The following is a 19193-nucleotide window of genomic DNA, read 5'->3' on the forward strand; positions in this document are numbered from 1 at the left end:
GGTCCCGTTTTACCCTTTGGGTACGGAACCCTAAAAACCTTCGAATGTGCCAGAATATTCCACAATGATCTGGAATGTTCTCGAATATTCGACAACATTCTAGAATGTTCTGAAATACTGTGGAATGCTCTCGAATACTGTAGAATGGTCTGGAATGTTCTAGAAATGTCTAGCTTCCGATACCCGAGATGGTTTCGAAAGTTCCAGAATATAGTTAATTAATTGATTGCTTATAATGGTTTTTAAATTGTGTACTTATTGCTTGACATTTGTATAGTTATAATCAATTGTTATTTTCCTACTTGACGATCATAATATAAATTCGTATAGATTAGTGTAAAATAATTTATATTGTAATTTCATATTATTAAATAAATAAATCTAAATCTAAATCTATTCCACAAAATTCGAAAGTGTTCTGGAATGTCCACAGTAATCTAGAATGTTCTCGAATATTTTAGATTACTCCAGAATGTTCTAAAATGCTGTGGAATGCTTTCGAATATTCTCGAATGGTCTGGACTGTTCGAGAAATGTCTAGCCTCCGATACTCGAGACGGCATCGAATGTTCCAGAATATTCCATAACATTCGAAAGTGTTCTGGAATGTCCACAGTAATCTAGAATGTTCTCGTATATTCGCCAACATTCCAGAATGTTCTGATATGCTGTGGAGTGCTCTCGAACGTACTAGACTGTTCTAGAAATATCTAGCCTCCGAGACCCGAGACACCTCACCAGGTACAAATTTTTGTAGGTATATATTTCATGATCTATTTTGAACTTTCCCTTATTAAGTTAAGGTTCAAAATTCAAAAACAAAAACAACTGCTTCAGGGTCTCAGAGGGCGAAACTTTCAGCCCTTATATCTTGAAAAGCGCATCCTTCAGGTAAAAAGGGAAAACTTCTTCATGGACGGGAGATAGAGGGCTACAACCCCATATAGCTTCCTTGATCGTATCGGTACTCATTTCTGAGTTTTAGCGGCACGCACATTGTACACTTTCTTTTATTATATATATTGATAACTTTAATCATGAAACTTTGCATGTAGTATTTCATCAGGCATTTCAATAAACGCTTTACGGATTTGCGGACATAAATAGTAAGGCGCGTATTTTTTTACATGTTTATGCAAGTAGCTGACTGTCTTTCCACCGCTATACAACCAGCTGACGTTTTTTTTTTTAAAGCCTCTAATCTATCATCTGACAGAGTATCAAACGGGAGGCGATGACTGAAAAATAATTATTTTTACTAATTCATGTGATCAACTGACGGTCTTTCCACCGCGATACAACCGTCTGACTATTTTTTTAATTCACGATAGCATCTAAACTATCGTCTGACAAAGTATCAAGCGGGAGGCGATGACTGACGATATTTGCTCCTGGCCCGCGGTCTAATACATGTATACCATTCAGTGGGGTTCATAAATAAATCAGTAATTTATAATGATATTTGTTTTTACAGATTTATTTTGTTACTGCTTGGTCTACTGACAGTCGTCAGTACAACATATGAACTGCATCATATATTTATACTGAAAAAGGGTAAGAATGTTCAACGAACGCACGTTCTTTTATAAACCGAATGATCTGTGATAATAATAAGATATAGAAGTGAACAAAATACAAGCGATAGGTTAATTGCTAGTCAAAATATTATGTATTGAGCATGTCATAATTAAAGCATGAGTCTAAACCGTAAAACTATTCAATGTTAGTATGTTCCACAACAGTTTAAATTCGATTATTAAAGCATGCCATTGACTGTCCAGTACAGTGGCGGTTTTGCCCTAATTCCCAGTTGGCCTCGGCTTTGGGCGGCCAGATATTAGGGGCAGCTGTCTTGATGGGTGCTGAGAAAGGGGCGGCTAGTAAATACCCCAAGGGCCTTGGGCCTGGGGTGTCAAAGACTGCAAATCTGCCACTTGCGAAATAAGTGTCTATACTCTATACTCAAAAACACTGTGCAAGTCACCAGCCTGTTAAAATGTTTAACCACTTTTAGTTTAGGGGTATGAAAAAATGACTATGTTGGCAGAGCCAGAGCAGCAGGAGTGGTTATGCGCGTTCTCGCTGCACCGCAACACGCGGCTGCTGACGGCCTCGCCCGGCGGTCTGGCCTGCCTGCACGGCTTCCGCGCTCTCTCCGTGCTCTGGATCATCATACTACACTCCTCGCTCCAACTTCGACTACATTCTGTTAACGAAGAGGAAACAAGCGAAAGCGTATGTTCTTGCCTTCACTTATGTTGTATTTCAAAGTCAGTCATAAATTCTGCGTCGTACTTCAAGAAAGTTAATGTTAACAAAAAAAAGATGAATGAGAGTGTGTATTCCTTGCCTTCGCTTATGTTGTACTGGGACTGGCCTTTTATTATTTATTTATTAATTTAATTGTAAAACATTTAATTTTTATTGATGTGAGAATGAGAACATATTAGAAAATAGAAAGATAGAATGCTAAAATCCTCTTGCGTTTCGTGTTTCATTAATTTTTATTGAATATAACCAAAATGGAACTTATGTCCTTTCTTTTTGAATCATGCGTCACCTCATGCCACAATACAACTCTGATGCCCTGGTAAATTTAGGCTGAGGTTTGTCATTAGTATGTCGCCAGTTGCTAGTATATCGTCAGTCACTATAGCACAGAATAAATAATAGTACAGAAGACTCACTCTCTAACTAACGCGTCTGTTACGATCAGGACAGATATGGCCGCTAAGTGGCAACAGCGCCACGCGCGGCTTATGGCTAGCCACCAAAATTGGTGTGGAACGGATGTACTTTTAGCTACCTGTTGAAAAGCGACGAAATCGCGGAGTGGGCCACGCCTGACTATAGTATGTCGCCAGTCGCCACTACTATTAGGTCCCAGATATGTCTCTACTATGTTATGTCACTGTATGTCGCAGGTCGTCAGTATGACGCTATTAGGTCGCCTGTCGCTGGTTTGTCGCAAGGTCGCAAGTCATCAGTAGGTCGCTGCTATGTCACTTTTTATTACAATTATGGCCTAGATGCGAGTCCTTTAAGTCAAGTCTTTGTTTTGCTATTTTTAAAACATTTAAAGAATATAATGGTAGGGAATGCACTAGTAATTTTGTTAAAACACTCCACTTTAAATCTTGCTATGTCACTAGTATAAAGGCGTATAAATGGTATAAATTTAAAACGGCGAATAATTCCCGTTTTAGTAAAAAATAACCAGGCCGCGTAGCCAACATGCCAATCGCTTACGCACCGTAGCGATCGAAACGCAACTGTCACTGTCACACTGATATGGAAGCGGGATAGAGAGACACAAAGCGTTTCTTTGTCGTGGCTAAGCCGGCTGTATCTTGTTTTACAGGTCAGTGGGCAGAGGTATTTTTTTGTGTCCGCGGGGCATCTCGCCGTAGACTCCTTCTTCGTGCTAAGCGGACTGCTACTGGTCTACACCAGCGCCGGGAAAACAGAGTCTCGTGAGTACTAACACACCCTTTGACCACCAAATAAATAAAAATAAAATAAAAATCATTTATTTCGGACGATTCAATCCATAGTTGTTAGTAATAAACTTACAAATCATCATCATCATATCAGCCCTTTATCGCCCACTGCTGAGCATAGGCCTCTCTTCTAATACGCCACTTGTCCCGGTCCTGAGCTAATCTCATCCAGAAGTGACCCGCAATTTTCCGGATGTCGTCCACCCAACGAGCCAACGGACGCCAGGCGCTTCTTTCATAACTTACAAATAGACTTCAATTACTATGTTAGTAGTAGTACCTAAACTAAGATGCTGGGAGTTCCACTGGACTAACTAATGCACTATATATCCTGACTCCCTGCCACTACGGCCAGGAGACTGGCGGCTGTCGCGCACCCTGCGGAGCGTCGTGGCGCAGCGCTTGCATCAACTGACGTCAAACGACCAAAGACGTCAACTGACGCGCGCTGCTGCAGCGCATTATCAAGCAAAATCGGAGGATGTAAAAGCGCTTTAAAGAAAATCCCACACTGGCGTCTCCGCGAGCGTCGGCGTCTAGTCAACTTTATAGCTGCTGCTCGAGAGGACGTTACGTTGACGCAACTGCGCAGCGACGCCATTTACTTACTGACACTCAAAAGACGGTTAAGTGGGGTCTCTCTTTAATGCTAACGCTGTGCCCCATTTCAGTGTCGCTGAGTAATCTGCCCCGGTTCTACCTGAACCGCTACGTGCGGTTGTTTCCGCTGCTAGCGGCGGCCGTGGTGATGCGCGCCGCCGAGCCGCGCCTCACCGACGGGCCCAGGGCGGTGGACTACGCTCAAGGGGTCTGTAACGACATCAATCAAGGGTCATTTATTTATTTAAGCTTTATTGCACAAAACATAAAAATAATGTAGGTACAAATGGCGGACTTAATGCCTATTGGCATTATCTACCAGTCTACCATCGGGCCAAACAGAGACATATAAAAATAGTGCAAGGAGAACTGAGGATTTTATTATAAAATCTGGAGTATATTTTTGATATTTTACCTAGTAAAAGCACCAATGATCGACGCTGCACCAATGTTCGACATGGCACTTATGTCAAAGCAAAGTAATAATATAGTTTAAGTTTGAACAACGATTTTTTTTCTTTATTCAAAATTAATTCCTGTCACTTTGACCTAAAGTACTTATGTCGAACACTGGCTAAAAGTGTCGATCATTGGTGGTTTTCCCTTACCTACATAATATATCTAGGTTTATGTAGGTAAAATTTATACCGCTTTGCGCGTTAAAGCTTTAATGCACGTCCTATTTATCTTTTATATTTTCGACGTGTTTAAAGAAAGATACTGCAAATTCATATTCGGCCTATAATATTGTCCTATTTATTTATAAATTTATGTATATGTATTTAAAGGAATGTTGTCTGCAGGTCGTTCGTTGCCGCGACTACTGGTGGAGCGCTCTGCTGCACGTGCAGAACATTGTCAACCCGAGAGAAATGGTAGCTTTCATTATTATACCAATATCGCACCCATTTGGTTAAATAGCCCAGCATAAGAATCATATATTATTAAAAAAAACAGATCGCAGGCCGTTTATGGTCGATGGTCGAATCGTCAGCATCGATGCCTAGGCCGATAGTTAATGGAACTTGGCCCTTTGAAAATGCGACTGACCAACTCCGGCGAATGATTCAAATTTTAAACCTAACATAACATAACCTCACCTCCGATACCATTCAAAATTTAATTTCAATATTTTCGTGGAAATTAAGTGTATAATAATCAGTGATCGGCGTTTTGGTTGCAACTCGGTGTGAAAGAATTTGAAATAGATAAGAGGCGGACTGTCAAAGTAAATTATAAATTTACTGCCATCTTTCGACAGAAGATTATTTGTTAAATATTGAAATTAACGCCATCTACTCGACAGTAGGCCAAAGGTATGGTGCAATATGTTCGAGCGATGGCGCCATAACCTTTGGCCTACTGTCGCGTAGATGGCGTTAATTTCAATTTCAATTTCATTAACAAATGAATACAATATCAGTAAAAGAATAAGGATCAAAGTCAAATGGCGGTCACACTGAGAGAAAAATCATCACCAGGAATTAATAAACAGTTCTGTACTGGGGGAAAAAATGAAGTTTTAGTAGTAATCATGGAAGTTTCACTATTTCTGTAAAATTTATTTATTTCTACAAACAGCTCAGTAATACTAAATCTAATTTCAGCAAACAGACTTTAGTAAATGGAGCATTAAACAAAGTTCAGTATTTGTTACAATCCATTTTTATTACTACTAAAATTCTCCGATTTTTACTAGTAAAGTTTGTGATTTTTGGAAAAAAGCATCTGTGATTTCAAGTTATGATTTTAGTAAATGTCTCACTTACATAGTTTTGTAATATCTAAAAAACGAGTTCGCGGGAATAACATTACCCCATTTAAAATAACAATTCAGTTGTTACTATAGCGACATTACAAAGTTTACTGGTATTTAGTTGATAGACTTGTTGTGTTTATGTTCATTGTTGTACCAATCACTAAACGAGTTTTGTAATACCAACACAGCGAAACGAATGCTAGTGATTTTAGTAAAATTTACTACTTGCTACGTTCATTTGGTTAGAGTTAGTATTGTGTCGGATGTCGGGCGGGCGTGTCTCGTGTCTTCTTTGTTTAAAACATACTTAAGTTAAATAATAAATTTAGGATATATTGTGGGCCATGGACATATTAACCCGCGACCTACTGTGTAGTTGGGGTCTACAGGAATATATTGTTCTGCAACTTCGAGCTAGCTGTTGTTATTCTAGTGATAATGACATCATAGGTAAATCTAAACTGTTTGCAATTCCAACCTCCCTAGCACAGGTGCGCCGCGAGAGCATGTTGCGCGCGTAATAACTACTAGTCTCTTTCTGACTGTATGAATAAGAAAGGAATGGGTAGTATATCTCGACAGGCTTTTATAGTGCCTCTTTAGTACAGAGATATACTACCAAATGCTTTTTTATTCATACAGACAGAAATAGAGACGGGTAGCTACCACGCGCGCGACATGCTCTCGCGGCGCCCGTTTGCTAGGGGCGGAGGAATTGCAAACAGTTTAGTTTTTGCCTGTGACGTCATTATCTCTAGAATAACAACAGCTAGCTTGGAATCGCAGTACAGTTTAGTAAAACCTATGACGTCATCGTCTCCGATATTGCTAAAGCACGCTTAGAATTACAAAACGGTTAGTTTTCACCCATGACGTCATCGCCTCCGATATTGCTAAAGCACCTCTCGGAATAACAAAACCAAATTTCTGAAATTACTCTAGCATACTTCAAATTACAAATATAGAAGTTGTATTTCCTACTAAATGGAAATTGCAAAAGTCAATTTGTTCCTATTAGTTGACTCTCCTTGTCCCCGGATTAAGTTTTATTTTTGTAATTCTAAGTGTGTTTTTGTTAGTTTTTTGTCTCAGTGCAAGTTTTAATCTTCTGTCGAAAGATGGCAGTAAATTTACTGTGGCTACATAATTTACCATGACAGTAATTCTCTACACACCCTATTCTCTTTGGACCTTAATAACTGTTTATTTAATGTTGTATATTTCAAAAATATATTACTCACCACTTCAATAGCATTTTTTCGAGCAGTTTAAAAGATATCGCTGGATCAAGGGCGTGTCCATTATTAGTGTTTCAATTTGGTATATCGCGGTGTTGCATCCAATACGATCATCATCTTCCTCGCGTTGTCCCGGCATTTTTCCTCGGCGCGTGGGAGCCTGGAGTCCGCTTGACAACTAATCCCAAGAATTGGCGCAGGCACTAGTTTTTACGGAAGCGACTGCCATCGAGGGTTGCATCCAATACGATCACTGATAATAATGTTGAGTGTTGTCTGCAGTGCTTGGGTCACAGCTGGTACCTGTCGGTGGATATGCAGCTGCACGTGGTGTCGGCGCTGCTGCTGTGCGGGGCGGGCGCGGCGCGGGCCGACAGGCGGGCGCGCGGGCGCACGTGGGGCGCGCTGGGCGCCGCCGCGCTGGCCGCCGTGGCTGCTACGCTCGCCTTCTGTTTCTATTTCAACTTTCCTGACATAACAAAGGATTCACCGCGCAACTGGGTGTAATCAAGACTTATTTCACGAACTCTTAGCCTAGTCGGTAATATTGCCAAGTATATAGTGACCCTATGAAGCAGGAGGTCCCGGATTCGAATCCCGATAAGGCTGCGTTTCCACCAGAGATGTGCGAGGATGCGTAGCGTAAATATAAATGTTTGTTAAGAACCAACAGAATATATTGTCCACTAGGGCTGCGCTGAGCGACGATAGGGAAATGAAGCAGAGGTCGTAACCGGTATTTACAATATTTGGAATATCTTTCTTAAATACTTTACATTTTTGCATTTTTATTTTAAAGTGGGTGTTTATTAGCCTCAATCTATTAAATTCATGATTTAAAGAACAAAAAAACGTCACGCTTTACGTACGATTAACCGAAATCATTAACCGCGGATAATTTTATGGAGGATAAATACCGGTATCCGACCCCTGAAATGAAGTGATTCTATTAGTTCTTCACAAACACATACGTGGGCCATACTGAAAGTTCCTGGACTCTCATACATGAGACAACTTATTTTTTCTAAGTGGCCAGTTCCAGGAATTTTCAGTATGCCCTAAGTACCTACCCCGAAGTTAACGAAAATGAGGACTACGTTTGTATGGAGAAGCGATCGTCCCCTTTCCTCTTAAGTAGAGTTAGACCAAGAAAAGTCTGCAGTGATTTTGATAGCCCACGCAGTGTAAGTGTTATTTATAATTTAATAGAAGTTTGACGTTTAAACTAACACTTGCACTGCGTGGGCTATCAAAATCGCTGCAGACTTTTCTTTGTCTAACTCTATCTTGCTTTTCCCCTGGGTCATTCTACAAAAATCTCATTCCCCTGGACACCTATTCGCAAATTCCCAGGAAATTCCGCTTTATTTAGCATCTCATTTTTGGTGACTGTGTACTCGTGCCAAGTTCCATCTAACCAAAACAGCTAAGCGGAATCACTTGGGATTTGCGGATAGGTATAGCCACAGAATAAGTAGTAGGTACCTACTACCGTACAGAAAGGACGCTTCCTACAAAACCGAAGTTTGACAGCGATTCACAGACGAATCATATCAGCCCTTTGTCGTCCATTGCTGAGCATAGGCCTCTCTCTTCATGATATACCTTCCTAACTTATGGCACTATCCCTTTCGACTATTTCGGGTTGTCAAAATTCAAGTAATTATCTGTGTTCGTGCACGCAAAGGACTGTCAAGTTGTGTCAACCCTAATAATTGCTCGGAGCAATGCTGAGCCGAACGGAGCCGAGTTTGCCCGAAGTCTCCCCACTGGCATAGCCAGGGGAATGAGAGTAGAATGACACCCCTGTTATTTACAGCTCGTCTGCCGCCTTCTACTGGACGTGGTATTACTATAACACTATAGTGCGCTCCCCTCCCTTCTTTATCGGAATGATGTTCGGGTTCGGTCTGTACGTCCTCAAGAACGAAAAACTTCATTTACCGAAGGTAATTAATCCATGTAATAGTACATTGTGCAACATGGGGCGTAAGTTAAATATTTTAAACGATAGTATCTAAGTTGAATCGCGACGACTTGCCGGAGCGATTTATAGGCTCGAGTTTGCAATATTATTACGCCCCGAGTTACACACAATGTTTTTCATCACACTTGCGACACAAAAATTAAGTATAAAAACAAAAACTGTTAATTATATGGCAGTAGAAACTTCATAACTCCCTAGCGAAAACGCTTTTTCTATAACTTCCGCTAAACCTGCGTGCAATTTCACATTTACTGAGCAAGTGTGATGAAAAAATATTTTCATCACACTTGCTGGTAAAAGGTGTTGTACACGTAGGCGATGCGGTCCGTAAATCCTAAAGGACTGTCCAGACGGGGACCATTTTTCGCCAATCTGATTAAATTGTCCGATCAATACAGGACCGTGCGGACGCAAACGCCAATTTGGCTCGCCGAATTCGACCGCCGATTATGACCGATATTACTGATAAAATGGGGTGCGGACTCAAGAATACCAATTTGTGACCATTTGTAGTCGGGGGCATTTTTTTAAGGCTTATTATTAACCGGGCAACTAAAATATTAAACAGGAACTTTCACTGGGCATAAAATAATATAATTTGGCTGTGCATTAATATTTTAGCACCAATAAATTTATATTAGCCTCAAATTTAAGCATCATATTATTAAAAAACTGGCAGCAAAATCAAGCCACCCAAAAAAAATATAGGGAACTTGAATTGATAGGTTGGCGTCTAAAATAATAAGTTGGCAACTAATATTGTAAAGCGATCATAAAATTTGGTTGTTTATATATTTTGTACATATACAGAATACCTAAGATACATAAGCTTTAAATACTCCATTTTTAAATAATTTAAATCCTAATCCTAATCCACAAAACACCACAAATTGTTTTACCAATAATATCCTACTATACTTATAGTCAAAAAGTTCCTAATCATGAAACACCTAATGGCCATTATACCACAAAATAGATAAGTACAGAAGTCAATCACATGTATGTACTTTACTTTTCATACCTACGCTCGGCGGTCGCTCTAGGGTTGCGATTGTTGCGAACTATGACTTATGCACAAAAAACTATCGTGGTAGTGGCACTCGTATCTATCATATCGTATCTCGTATTTAGTTGTTTGATTTATTGTTGAGGATGAAACGGGAAGAATTCCATAAATTAATAAAAACATTAATAACTCAAATAGGCATTTTAATTTTAATGTCATTGTTATATTACAAATTTGCCACAGAAAATATCTTGCGATGATGCCGAGATTGGCCAAATACACGATTATTATATTTTTAAGTGTAATAAATTCGCATTCTCATGTACAATGTAATAAATTCGCATACGCATTCTCTCTGAAACCACTGGTAGCTTAAAAACGACAATTCACCGTTTAATGTTGAATTTAAACAACCGTCCACTGTACATTTATAATAACTTTTTGTTTTGTTTCTCCATTATGCACAAAAAAGTTCACAGACGCGTGTCTCAAGTGGATGGCACTCGCGCTCGCACTGGTCCCAACTGGTCCGAGATATCGTGTCCGTGAGCAGTGTCTATGTGTGCGTTGCTCGAGCGCGCTTTGTATGTAGGTTGATTTCTGTACCTATCTGTTTTGTGATTATACCATTAGGTCTTTAAATTTTTAATTACTAATTTCAATAGTTACCACTGTGTTCTGCCAGAGTCAAAAGATAGGTGCGACGACGAGCGAAGCGAGGAGGAGCGTGTTAGGTTGACCGGCGTGTAGTGACCAAACAAAATATTTTTTATATTAAGAACTTCATTTTTATATTAATAGATAGCCGTTTAATTTTAAAATGTTCTTCATAAATAGTCTCCAATATAATAATTCAGTTGCCAAATAAATATTTGGTACCTGCCTAAAAATAAACAAAAGCTGTAACGGCATTAAAATACAACTCATATTGATATATTTTAAGGCTCCGTTTTTGTTGCCAAACTATTAATTTTAGTACTTACCCATTTATATTATTTTAAACTACCCAAATTCGATTAATTAGTTGACCGGTTAAATACGTGCCTTTTTTTAATTTAGAGCGTTCAAATATCACCATAACTTTAAAATTGATGAAAGTGGCCAAATTGGCGTTTTAATCCGCACGGCCTGATTTGATCGGACAATTTAATCAGATTGGCGAAAAACTGCCCCCGTCTGGACAGGCCTTAAATTTCGACCTAGGGTTGTACCTAATAATGTAAAGCCCGCTCCACACTCGTGCGCGAATCGCGGCGCGAAGCCGCGAACGCGAGTCTGGAGTCGATTTCGCATATCAGCGAACTAGACTCCACACTCGCGTTCGCGGCTTCGCCCGCGATTCACGCGCATAGTCTGGAGGGCGCTTAATGTACGCCCGATATTAGGCAGAAATTTGTCAGAAGGACATAAGATAGTTTTTATTGGTTAGATCGGATTAAGAATAATGCTACCCATTTGGTTTAGTAATTTTACTCTTTCCACGTAAACAAAGTCGCGGACAAAAGCTAGTTATAATGAAGTTAATTATATTTCATACTTTGCCAAAACGTCCTTGTATTTTTTTGAAGTGAAAACTTCTTTAGCGGCGCTGTGCACTTTTTGTGATAGGGAAAAAATGTTAAACTCGCGACAGGTAAGATTCGTAAGACGGACACGTGTCCTGATCGAAAAACTGTTACAATGTCATTGAGTTTTTCTGTATTGATTTAAATGCCACCTAGTGAGTTTCCCTCTAACTGGTACAAATATAACTCGAGTACCTAACAGTGATGTGCTTAGGGGTTTCAAGTAATGCGACGAAATAACGCTGAGGGCATTAACCTCAATTATACATAGTGCTGCAGACATTTTGCACTAATCATTCACTTCTGCCGGCACTCCCGGAGTGCAACCCGTTGTTTTTTTAAGCAATTGTAAGTGTAAACTGGTCAATTATAAAATACAAACGTAATTTTCAGTGGAGCATCTGGCTCTGCCACGGCGGGGCCTTAGTGTTATCCTTGCTGGTGATGTTGGCGGAGCACCCGGGTACCCGCGCGTTCTTCGACCACCACCTGCCGGCTCTGAACCTCAAGCTGGCCCTGGCCCGCACCTGCTGGGCGCTGGCGCTCGGCTGGCTCATCTTCGCATGCACTCAGGGTTATGGAGGTCTCGCCGCCACGGAATAAATAATAGTACTACCTACCGTACAGAAAGGAAACTTCATACATAACCGAAGTTTGACAGCGGTTCAGGGTCGAATCATGCTGTCCCTTTCTATTATATCGCACTATCCCTTTCGGCTATTTAGGGTTGTCAAAATTCAAGCCATTATCTTATCTGTGGTCGTGAAGTTATTTGTTTCCTCTAGGTCCCGTGAACTGGTTCCTGTCGCTGCGGCTGTGGCGGTTCGTGGCGCGCCTCTCCTACGCCATGTACTTGTTCAGCAACATCTTACAAGAGGAGCCTGACGCCACCGGCGGCGTCAACTACTTTGACATACGCGCACTGGTTAGTCTTCTTCCTCGCGTTATCCCGGCACTTTGCCACTGCTCATGGGAGCCTGGGGTCCGCTTAACAACTAATCTCAAGAACTGACGTAGGCACTCGTTTTTACGAAAGCGACTGCCATCTGACCTTCCATCCAACCCAGAGGGTAAACTAGGCCTTATTGGAATTAGTCCGGTTTCCTCATGATGTTTTCCTTCACCGAAAAGCGATTGATTGATATCAAATGACATTTCGTACATAAGTTCCGAAAAACTCACGAGCCGGTGTTTGAACACGCGACCTCCGGATTGAAAGCCGCACGCTCTTACCGCTAGGCCACCAGCGCTTTAATAAGCGCACACTGGTTAGTATAGTTCAGCCTATATACGTCCCACTGCTAGGCACAGGCCTCCTCTCATGCGCGAGAGGGCCTGGGCTATTATATAGTCCCCACGCTAGCCCAATGCGGATTGCGGACTTCACATACACCTTTGAATTTCTTCGCAGATGTATGCACCTTCATTCACCAAAAGGTTGTGGTAAATATCAGATGATATTTCGTACATAAGTTCCGAAAAACTCATAGGTACGAGCCAGGATTTGAAGCCGCGACCTCCGGAATGAAAGTCGGACGTCATATCACTCGGCCACCACCGCACTGGTTAGTATTCTACTTAAATTGACGGCAGTGATCTTGTGTATGAAGCACGAGGTCCCGGATTCAACTCCTGGTAAGGATGTTAATTTATGTTTATCACTAACGTTACGGAAAGTCATAGGGATCATCATTATTTTTATTTAATCAATATTATAGGACAATTTTACACAGATCAATCTAGTCGTGCGACTAGACGGTAAGCTCAATAAGGCTTGTGTTGTGGCCTGTAGGTGCTAGACGACGATATACACGGTGTAACATGAGGAAACCGAATAATTTTAACAGCGTATTCCTGATCATACTTAGAGACAAAAATGTCCTATAAACTTTTTTGAAATTCGCCTAGTTTCAGAGATAATATTAATTTAAAAAAAAAACAAGTATTTATTGTTACATAATGTAAAAGGCACCAAGCTAAAGTGGGACTGGGCAGGGCACATCTGCCGAATGCACCCGGAGCGCTGGACCAAATTAGCTACAGACTGGGTCCCACAGGACGGATCTCGGGGCAGAGGAAGACCAAAACGGAGATGGCGGGACGACCTTGACACATTTTGTAAAGAGTGGTGGGAGTGTGCATCGGATAGGACCAAATGGCGGGAAAGAGGACGGCCTTTGCCCAGCAGTGGGACACTCCTATAGGCTAATTAAAAAAAAAATGTAAAAGGCATTTTTGATGGTGATGTTGCTGCTATGGGACGTAGTCTAAATATCCTTATTGATAGATGTCAAAAAGTGACAAGTAACACTTTGCAAAAAGTAGGTTTTACGAAAAAATAATGTAAAAATCAATTTTAAGTGACAAGTTTACCAATAACATTTATTTTTTATGTACAAATACATTCAAAAAATAGAAAAAAAAACAAAACAAAAGCAATTGTTTTTAGCGAAATTGACCTAAACTCATATTAAATTTTTTCCTTCTTTTGACCTCAGAAATGCGTGGTTAAAATTATTCGGTTTACTCATGTTACACCGTGTATATAATATATAATTATAAATAAATACTTATATATATATGTAGAAGTCTAACTCAGGAACAAATATTTGTGATAAACACACAAATAAATGCGAACCCGGGACCTCCTGCTTCGTAGGCAGGGTCACTACCGACTAGGCTAAGCGGCCGTCAAAAATCATTCGACGCGTCAAGCAAAGAGTACCCACCAAAAACATAAATGTAAAAAAGGAGAGCCAAGTTCAATACAAAAATTATGCTTGGCTGTGGGGTTCGCCGCAAAAAGAATGGAGATCTAAATGAGTGCCACTGCCAAGTTCTATGCAAAATCCAAATATGTATTTATAGGAACAAAATAACATTATAAACAAGTATTAAACTCTATTTCTTTGCTTTATTGGATACCTATAACAATTGCTGTTATTTAAAAAAATGTGAGATCTTAAAGTAGGTTAGATTTGACTTGGCCAGTTTTCATTATATCAATCATTTTATATATATTGTAATTCTGATAAAACCTGGCCAAGCCAAATCTAACCTACTTTAAGATCTCACATTTTTTTAAATAACAGCAATTGTTATAGGTATCCAATAAAGCAAAAAAATAGAGTTTAATACTTGTTTATAATGTTATTTTGTTCCTATAAATACATATTTGGATTTTGCATAGAACTTGGCAGTGGCACTCATTTAGATCTCCATTCTTTTTGCGGCGAACCCCACAGCCAAGCATAATTTTTGTATTGAACTTGGCTCTCCTTTTTTACATTTATGTTTTTGGTGGGATATCAATACTTTTTGTAAAGAAAACTAGGCAGGTATTGAGATTTAATGTTTTTTCTTGTGTTTCCGCTGTATGGTTTTTACTTCTGTTCTTTGTATAATTATGTGGTGCCGCGCGCCGCCGACGACACACCGTTGGCCGGTTGTTTAGAGCGTATTACAAGTTTTTTGTATGGGGATACCACTTATTTTTTGACTAAACTTTATTTTAATATAGCAAATATAATAATACATATATTGGGGTAGTTTCAAATATCTGCTTGTAACGGTTCCAACGCTACAATAAAAAAAAAAATTTTTGTATGGGGACCCCCCCTATTTTTTTTTTTTTTTTTTAGATTTTTTCCAACGCTTACACACAATAACCGAGCTGGATTCCAAATTTCATCCTTCTAGGTTATCTGGAAGTAGGTTAGGTTTAGGTACTTATATTCAGTCCCAATAAAAAATGGCTTTTTGTATGGGGACCCCCCCTATTTTTAAACTTTATTTTATTTTTAGATTTTTTCCTACGGTTACACACAATAACCGAGCTGGATTCCAAATTTCATCCTTCTAGGTCATCTGGAAGTAGGTTAGGTTTAGGTACTTATATGTCAGTCCCAATAAAAAGTGGTTTTTTTGTATGGGGACCCCCCCTATTTTTTAACTTTATTTTATTTTTAGATTTTTTCCTACGGTTACACACAATAACCAAGCTGGATTCCAAATTTCATCCTTCTAGGTCATCTGGAAGTAGGTTAGGTTTAGGTACTATAAGTCATAAGTCAGTCTTAAAATTTACGACTTTTTGACCTTCATACCTTTATAACCCGAAGAAGGGATCTAAACTTAAAGTCGAGAACTATCGTCCCGTTGCAATTCTGAACGCCCTGGCAAAAGTTTTTGAATCGGCGACACATTGCAAACTGCTCCCTCAATGTCAGCCTCACATAACCAGTACACAGCATGCATTTCTCCCCAGAAGATCGGTGGCCACAAACCTGCTCACGTTGACCCATATTTTATCACGCGAGTTGGATAAGAAAGCTCAGGTGGACGTCGTCTATCTGGATTTTCAAAAAGCTTTCGATCGGGTAGATAATGACGTCCTTCTTTTAAAACTAGGTGCTATGGGGTTCACACCCAGACTTATAAATCTTTTTGCGAATTATCTATCCGATCGAAAACAGTACGTGAAGTATGGTCCTTACGTTTCAGAAAGCTACCCCACGCGCTCTGGTATCAGTCAGGGGTCCAACTTGGGACCATTTCTTTTTGTGCTGCTGATAAACGATCTGCCTGTCGAAGTGCATCACTGCACAGTGCTAATGTTCGCTGATGATGTGAAATTGATTAAACCGATCCAAAGCCAAAGGGATTGCGAGGAGCTGCAACGGGACATAGAGGCAGTTTATCGTTGGAGTGTTGAAAATGAACTCTATTTCAATGCAAGTAAATGCGAAATGATGTCTTTCACCCGGTCCCATACACCTCAAATATTTAGTTACAATATTGGCGGCGCCGGCATATCGCGCTCGGAACAGGTACGGGATTTAGGAGTTCTCTTTGACTCAAATATAACGTTTCGCGAACATGTCCAGGCCGTGGCTAAGACTGCGTACAGCAGACTGGGTTTCGTTCTGCGCAATTCAGCGCCCCTGACTGTGGAAGCCATGCGTGTGTTGTATGCGGCACTCGTGCGCAGCATTCTCGAAACGAATGCAGTGGTGTGGAGTCCGCATGAAAGCAAATATACACTTATGCTGGAGCAAGTCCAAAAGTCGTATCTTAGGGCATTATACAAAAAAACACACACCTATTATCCGTATATGTACCCTACTCTGTTTCTGCAGGGACACCTAGGGTACGACTCGCTCCAGTTACGGAGGATGCTCTCTTTGGCGAAATTCACGATCGGTGTTATTAGAAACAGAATAGATAGCGTAGCCCTTGTCGAGGCCTTCATGCGATTATTTGTGCCTAACCAGTACACTCGCGCGCGGCGCCACCCGCTGCTGGCGGAGGGCACCGCGCGCACGCGGGCGCACGCGCAGGCGCCGGTCGCGCGCGCGCACGCTCTGCTCAACTCCGTGCTCGAGGCACACCCAGAGTGTGATTTGTTTGTAAGTGCAATTGGACGACTGATGATTGAGTGTAAGAGAGTGATAGAGCGAGAGATGCCTGTAAGTAGTATTTTATAATATTGTTATGTAAATACTTGTGTACCCTAGGTATAAGTATTACTGTCTCCCAATTTGTGCCGCTGTGGCTTTAGCTGTTAAGGTACAATTGTCAACTTAAATAATAAACAATAAACAATAACCGTTTGAGCTAGCTTCATGAAATTTGGGCTTCTAGATATCCTTATGGATATAATTAAACACACGTAGTTTTATGTGTTTACCTCAAAGATGTTTTGAGTTATAGAAGGGTCAAAAGTGGCACCAAGTGGTTCGTGTAATATTACACTCGGCGCTGGCTAGCCAGTTCCTTTGCTTGAACTTGGCTTGACACGCTGCCGCGTGTCTAGATAGTAAGCCTATGGCGTCAAAAACCTATAGTATAACTCATAGTCGAATAAAACATGGTCTTCTCTTCCCAGAGTGACACAAGCCTACGTCACAATAACATTGCCACTTTATATAGCGCTATCGCATATTATCATATAGCGCTGTCGCATGATGACGTAGGCTTGTGTCAGTCACGTGACCACGAAAAGACGGGAAGAGAGTACCAGGCGGAGTATATTATTATACCATGGTATAACTAAAACCCTTATTAAGCTTACCTGCTGTGAGACTTTGCAATAGAAGTCAGGCCCCGTACCTTTATAATAGTAATACTTACTCTCCACGGCCGATACGGCCACGGCGACTGCTATCAACTCCATTGCTGTCGCTGGTGTACCACCGCACAGAAATGAGTTCCTACAAAACCGAAGTTTGACAGCGATTCAGATTTCAGGGACGAAATCATATTGTCCCTTTCTAATGTGTCACCTTTCGGCTATTTAGGGTTGTCATAACCATCGCATGGCCATCTCGCTGGGCCATCGTGTATAGGAGCAATAAGATTGACCGATATTTGTTTATTTAGCTGTGGCGGTTCTGCGGCGACGCGGCGGTGACGGTAGCGGTGTCGGTGGCGGCCATCGTGCTGGTTGAGGCGCCGCTGCACACGCTCCTGGCCCCGCTCCTCAAGCCCCGCTCTACCCACAAGCCTTAAAATCTTTACAATTAATAAATCAAGAAATAAATTAAATAGTGCCTATTTAAATTAACTTAGCAAAGTTCCATAATGGGGTTAGCAACTGTCAAGTGTTTACATAGATGGCGCCATCATAGCTGGCCCCTTTTTAAAAGATTTGGCTTAAAGGGCTGGCATCCAGGGCATTAAAATTTGACATAATTCTAGGAATTGACTGGGCTAGCTATGCTGGCGCCATCTGTTAAATACATCGACCCCTTGCTATCTATGTTTTTCTAATAATTATCTGGTGCTTTATCTCGTGCATGGTGTAAAATAATTTATTTATAATACAGGAAACATCCCTGTCGTAAGACCACAAAGTATTCTTTAAACATTATGACGTATAAAAGTAAACATTTAGATTTTACGTAAATCATTTATTATACAATACGAATGTATATTTGAAAATCATACGATAACAACATAAGATAAGCATAGAACCTATGATTATGGCATTTTACCTTTGTTTTGCCGTTCTAGATCTGGTAAATAACAATTTATTGTAACGTCACTCTTGTATCTCCTTAGCGTGCTTGCTTTTATGGATTAGTAAAGATGTTTTGTACTGAAAAACAAAACTGCATTGGTCGCATTTATAAGATTTTTCACTAGCGTGTGTATTTACATGATCTTTCAAAAAACATTTTAGATTGCAAGTATAACCACAGTGTTCACACCTGTAAGGTTTCTCATTAGTATGTTTGCTAACATGAACTCGCGAATTATCATTGTATAAAGCAGCATTCGTGTGTGTGTTTTTATGAATTAATAAACCTCTTTTGTACGAAGAAGCATAAGTACATTTTTCACACTTGTAAGGTTTTTCACCAGTGTGTGTCCTTATATGAGCTATTAAATGATTTTTTCGATTGGTAGCATAACTGCACTGGTCACATTTATAACGTTTTGTATTAGTGTGTATCATTTTATGCATATTTAAATTACTTTTTTTGACAGTAGCATAACTACATTGGTCACATTTGTGGCGTTTCTCACCAGTGTGT

The 19193-nt window shown here is 40.3% G+C and overlaps 1 protein-coding gene across 1 annotated transcript; it reads left to right on the forward strand.

Moving 5' to 3' along the window:
* The first annotated feature begins 2031 nt into the window (after positions 1–2031).
* On the forward strand, positions 2032–18165 carry LOC134677269 (O-acyltransferase like protein-like). Its single transcript, XM_063535700.1, has 9 exons — positions 2032–2235; positions 3362–3473; positions 4172–4308; positions 4904–4975; positions 7380–7600; positions 8917–9046; positions 12049–12238; positions 12441–12580; positions 18037–18165. Exons 1-9 carry the CDS (start codon positions 2032–2034, stop codon positions 18163–18165), a joined length of 1335 nt encoding a protein of 444 aa, XP_063391770.1.
* The last annotated feature ends 1028 nt before the right edge of the window (positions 18166–19193 follow it).

The sequence above is a fragment of the Cydia fagiglandana genome, chromosome 26 (assembly GCF_963556715.1).
Source record: "Cydia fagiglandana chromosome 26, ilCydFagi1.1, whole genome shotgun sequence".
NCBI lineage: Eukaryota > Metazoa > Arthropoda > Insecta > Lepidoptera > Tortricidae > Cydia > Cydia fagiglandana.

Coding starts and splice junctions, on each gene's coding strand:
- LOC134677269 (XM_063535700.1), top strand. CDS start 2,032: ATGACTATGTTGGCAGAGCCAGAGCAGCAGGAGTGGTTATGCGCGTTC. Junction 4,309..4,903: donor CGGTGGACTACGCTCAAGGG/GTCTGTAACGAC, acceptor TGTTGTCTGCAG/GTCGTTCGTTGCCGCGACTA. Junction 7,601..8,916: donor GATTCACCGCGCAACTGGGT/GTAATCAAGACT, acceptor TGTTATTTACAG/CTCGTCTGCCGCCTTCTACT.